The 5,495-nt window shown below is 43.1% G+C and overlaps 1 protein-coding gene across 2 annotated transcripts in view; it reads left to right on the forward strand.

Annotated features, from left to right (window-relative positions):
• Positions 1-4,548, forward strand: part of c1qtnf1 (C1q and TNF related 1) — a 10,837-nt gene extending 6,289 nt beyond the window's left edge. The window contains exons 2-4 of one of the 2 annotated variants that reach the window (XM_023822697.2): positions 106-246; positions 396-505; positions 2,411-4,548. In XM_023822697.2, the coding sequence (XP_023678465.2) occupies positions 107-246; positions 396-505; positions 2,411-2,961 (801 nt within the window). In that variant the 5' untranslated portion in view covers position 106 and the 3' untranslated portion in view covers positions 2,962-4,548. The remainder of the gene's footprint in view (positions 1-105; positions 247-395; positions 506-2,410) is intronic. The other variant, XM_023822698.2, reaches the window with a different exon arrangement.
• Positions 4,549-5,495: the final 947 nt, after the last annotated feature.

Genomic DNA, 5,495 nt, shown 5'->3' on the forward strand with positions numbered 1-5,495 from the left:
AATCAAAGCATTGTGGTACACTTCTGAGAGCCATCGTTCAGGATGCAGTTGCCAAGTGACGTTCTCAGTTTGACTTGGTTTCCGCCCTCCCCATCCCCACCACAGGATGCAGACCTTTGGGTGGCTCCTCCTTATCTTCAGCCTGGGCTTGCCGATGCTCCTCTGCATGGGCGCTGTGTCAGGGCCGTACAGGACCACGGACCACGGGGCTGGGTCCCACCAGAGGGACCAGGACGGAGATGCTAGGTAAGACAAATATACACTCCTGAAGAGTGTGAACGTCAGCCTGTGTTGGGTTCCCTCATGAGACGTTTCAGCGGCACATCGTGTAAGCGTCCAGGCAGTGAAACCCCGTGACTGACTCAGTACACCACCGTGTCCCTGCTGTCACCAAGCAGAACCGAGTGCCACCGCTGCTGTGACCCAGTCGAGGACTATCCGCAGCACGCAGAGCCCCACCCGCAATTCCACATCGTACCACAAATAAACATCACCATCCTGAAAGGTAGGGGCCTTACAACGGGTTTGCTCACGGTCCCAATTTCCGTGAAGGGACCGGAGGAGTTCGGGAAACTGTGAAAGGGAGCCGACCTGACGAGCAAGAAGCTCAAGGCACTGTGAAGAGTTGTATTTTATATTCAAAGAGATACGTGAGTGAGGAAATCTTTGGGGTTAGGGAGCAGGATCAGCCAGCATCCCTGACGAAGTTAGTCAAGAGCCCAATTATGATACAATTAGGCTGACTTTGCCAGCCATGGGATTTGAAATCAGAACCACCGGGCCGCTGGCAAAGATTCCTAACCCAGTGAGCAACACACTGCCTCCTCCTCTTCTGTTTTGACCCTGCATCCTACTGCTCATAAGTCTGGGTCTTTACCCGCTGCGCTCCCTGCGGCCGTGTCTGCATTCTAAGAAATCTGTGTAATCACTGGGAGTCCTTAAGTCTTGTATTCAGCCTTCTTTTAACCTTTCTAAGCACATAAACAATGACCAACGCAAAGGCAGAGAGGAAATTGGCTTGATTGGAATGGAGTGATTAGTGGGATGAGAGGGGGGAGGACAGCTCTCTTCCGAAGGACAGTGGTCAGAATCCACGCCCTTCCAGAACCACACAGCGAATGTTTTGCATAGCTAAGTGATGTTCTAAAGCCACACAACTCCTGGCTAGCCCAAGAACCTATTTCAGTATGACATCAAATGCTACTTTAATTGGTACAACAACATGAACCTCGCTGGTATCTGACTAAAACAACTGCCTATGAGGTGATTTGTAGCGTAGCATGCTAGGTACGTACACTGGAGGTCAAAAGCCCCTTTCACTTAAAGGCTGAAGTGAAGACAAATCATGCTAGATCTTCCATCTTTAATAACCAACAATATTCAACTGAAAAACAAATTAGGCCTAATTTGGAATACAGGCTAACTAAACTTAAAGTGGGGGAGGGCTGGTTATCTGCTTAGCATTACGACAGTGAATAAAGACAGTAGATAACATATTTTGTATTTATTTTGTATTATGAAGGGTGTGCTGAACTTTAAAATGTATCTGCTGGCATTTTTCCGCCATTAAACATGGACTGGTGCCCCAGCAGAGTGATCCCTGCCCTGCGTCTTAGCTGTCCTGGCTTAGCTTCCAGGCTAACACTATGACTGCCTCCGAAATCACACACTTCCACATTAAATAGTGCGTCAAACCATCATTAACAGTCAAAGTTCAGCAGTTAAAAGGTAATGTAGTGGGTCTGGAAAGTGTACAAAGTTTTGTACGTGCGCACTAAGGAATCGTACTAAGTGACCGTTGCTGTAGTGTGCACTTTTTCCTCATTTAAGTACACAGTGCGTAGTGTGTGATTTTGGATGCAGCCTGTGACCATGTACTGGCTAAGCAGTCAAACAAAGGATGGATTTGTGGTAGGAAGTTTGGTTTATTAACTTGAATGCAGATGCCGTGATAATTTTTTAAATTCAAACCCATTGTTCATTCAAACCCATTGTTCATTCAAACCCATATGAAGTTATGTAAATGAGCAGTGCAGCGCACAGACGGTGCAATACGTTCTTAGTGTTTCTGTTTGCTTGTCTACTGAAAGCAAACCAGAAAGTAATACAGTGATAGTATCTCCCCAGTGATGCAGGTAAAAATCAAAGATCAGGAAAGCATGTGTTGCTTAATACTTATGGTGTTATAGCGAAAGTCTCACTGAGACTACAGATCCGGCACCAGAGGTGAACATTTCAGGTCCAGAAAGTAAAAATCCACACCAGGATTTTGTTTCAACCAACCAGTTGAGCATAAAAAAGTCACATTCACAGGGTACTCAACTGGTAGGTTGAAACAAAATCCTGGTTTGGATTTTTACTTTCGGGACCGGAAATGTCCACCTCTACTAATGACCATCTGTGTATGCAGGTGAGAAGGGAGACGCTGGTGAGCGAGGTCCCTATGGAAAATCTGGAAAGACTGGCAATGCAGGTCCAAGAGGCCCCAATGGGGTGAAGGGGACCAAGGGCAGTATAGGGATCCCCGGGGACGCCTGCAAGGCATATTACGCGGCCTTCTCCGTGGGCCGCAAGAAGGCCCTGCACAGCAACGAGTACTACCAGACTCTCATCTTCGACACGGAATTCGTCAACCTCTACAACCACTTCAACATGTTCACCGGCAAGTTCTACTGCTACGTGCCTGGTGTCTACTTCTTCAGCCTGAACGTGCACACGTGGAACCAGAAGGAAACCTACCTGCACATCATGAAGAATGAGCAGGAGATGGTGATCCTGTACACTCAGCCCAGTGACCGCAGCATTATGCAGAGCCAGAGTTTCATGCTGGACCTGGCGCAGAACGACGAGGTGTGGGTGCGCCTCTTCAAGGGCGAGAGGGAGAACGCCGTCTTCAGCGATGACTTTGACACGTACATCACCTTCAGTGGTCACCTCATCAAGGCCAATACTGAGGGATAATCTGCTCTGGCACCACAAATCTTTGTTATGGTTGTTTTTTAAATAATTTAATATTTTATAAGCTTCTTCAGTGACATGCATTGTTGTAGATTCTTCCAAAGTGTTTTCCACACAGTTACACAAGAATCTAGACCAAGGCAGATGTTATAAAAATATGATACAACTAGATGTGATTATATACCTTATAGAAAGTATAAATTAGTGCAAAATGCAACAAAAACTCAGATATAGAGTTTGAAAATAATTTAGACACTCTGCACAAAGCATTAATGTTTTTTTCTGGTATTGTTTCTCCTGAACACGCAGTGCATTTGGCTCATTGCATTCATTTTCTGCCTACAGTGATTCTGAATGGATTTGACAGTGTTCAAACTCAACAGCCCCTGGCAGAATCACAAACAACATCTGTTTGTGTACTTTTCTACAACCGAAGATTTGTTTCACTTATGCATTTAGATATCAAGATTACTGCCGGAGCATTTTTCTGTCACTATGAAAAATGTGTGGAAGATTATTTTTACAACTACTAGAGACTATTTGAAGCTGGATTTCAGAATTAAGGCTTGCACTTTACAAAGTGTGTCAGTCTTACCTTAAACTGCACACTTTATGGTATGTGAGTGACTCACAGATGATGCTTAGAAGTGACGCAAATTTCTGCATTGTGGCAATAAATGCGATGTAGAGAATGAGTGTTACTGAAGAAGAATAATTCAAAGTACTTCCATCGCGTTTATCCCTCTCTGATCAATACTTGTTTAGATGAGAAATATCCTTGTATTTAAGGAGGCGTGTCTCATGCTGAACTGTCTGTTGAGCTCGATGTGTGTGATCGCTCCAGGATTCACAATGACTGGAACTAGGGTTTATGGAACTGCGGACAAGGTGCATTTTAGTTTGCGAGTACTTCAAATCCTGATCTTGTATTGTCTGAAAGTAATCGATGCTTTTTTAAATGTGGCAACAACTGCTATGGTGCTAAAACAAGCTAAAATAATCTGTTAGGTCACAAAGTCAGGTCACGTTGTTTTTGCGTTTTAAATTCCAGCATTCTATTGTAAGGGGTTCCTCAATTAGCGTAACACTGATGATTAACCAGCTCTCAATTATCAGTACAATTTCATGTATTGTAAAAATATAAGGAATGTGATGGGAAGCAGAGTTACAAAGTAACAATGTGCCAGTTCTTAGAAGTAAACAAACGAATGCAGAGATAGTTTCGGTTCTGCTACTGCACTGTAAACTGATATGTTTCTCAGTATGTATCCCATTGTAAAATGATGTCTGAATGGGTTTCTCTTGTTTCCAGTCTTAAGCACTTACCAAAGATTAATATCCAAGACTATCAGCTGATTGTGTCAGAAGTACTACACAGATGGCGTACAGGGATCCCTGAGCCCCCTAACGCGAAACACAGCTGTAAATCGTTTTTTCCCTCTCTGTTAGTTATACAGGACACCTATTCCTTTCTGCTGGTCAGTCATTTTTGAAAGATAAAAAAGATATTTTGAAAGAACATCATATATGTTAGAGGATCGTATTATATTGATTTTGCGTAAGCCTAAAATAATAAATCGTTTGATGTTATTTGGGTGTGTCCTTGTTGCTCTTGGTTCATTATGAGTTGCTGTATCTGCCAGAAAAACTGGAGACACTCCGGGGAGACAGTTCATGCTTACTCTCCAGTCCTATCTGACTGAAAGGACAAATATTATGTCTCCTAACACACAGGCAATGTTCAGAAAACAAAGGCAGGCTTTCTCAGGGAAAGATGTTTAGACCAGTTTCGTGAGTGAGCCCATTACCGCTGTTAGAGACGGACCAAACATTAGCTGTTCGTTTTATTGCAAAGGCGTGACACTTGGGAGTAAATAAGATATCTGAGTAAAACACAGGTTTGGTGGTGCTTTTCACGTCCGCAAAATTCTGATGCGTTTGCCAACCCATTCTCGAAGTGACCACTTAACAGCCTGATTTTAAATGCAGCTTATAAAATATTTTTTAGGATTATTGGTAATATATGAATGTAATTGGTGGTAAATGTTTTGCAGTCTATAAGCAAACAGTATGTACAGATGTGAATATTGGATTGTATTTTTTAATGAACATATTTATAACACCACAACGCAATGTGACCCAAATACATGGTACCTGCAGATATCTCGGCCCTCTGCTTCACTGTACTGTACTGAGAGTACTTAGTGCTAGAACCTGCCCATGCTATAATTTGTCCTGTTAAATGAACAGAAAGTAGTAGTCACAACATTTCAAGCGTGTACACAGCACTTAAAAGTAGCATTCATAAAAGACATATTACTGGGAAAAATTCTGTAGTCAGCTGAAATGTTACTTAGTGAATCATCAGGAAAATACATTTCCATATTTTACATTCGAGAAAATGCTGGTCTTGAGTCCATCCATCCACTTTCCACCTGCTAATCCAGGATAGTCTCTGGGAGTGGAGTTTGGTGGGCATACGAGGGCTGATGGAGTCTTTACCAGAATATGTAACGAAGCACTTACCCCAGGACGGG

The sequence above is a fragment of the Paramormyrops kingsleyae genome, chromosome 5 (assembly GCF_048594095.1).
Source record: "Paramormyrops kingsleyae isolate MSU_618 chromosome 5, PKINGS_0.4, whole genome shotgun sequence".
Lineage (NCBI taxonomy): Eukaryota > Metazoa > Chordata > Actinopteri > Osteoglossiformes > Mormyridae > Paramormyrops > Paramormyrops kingsleyae.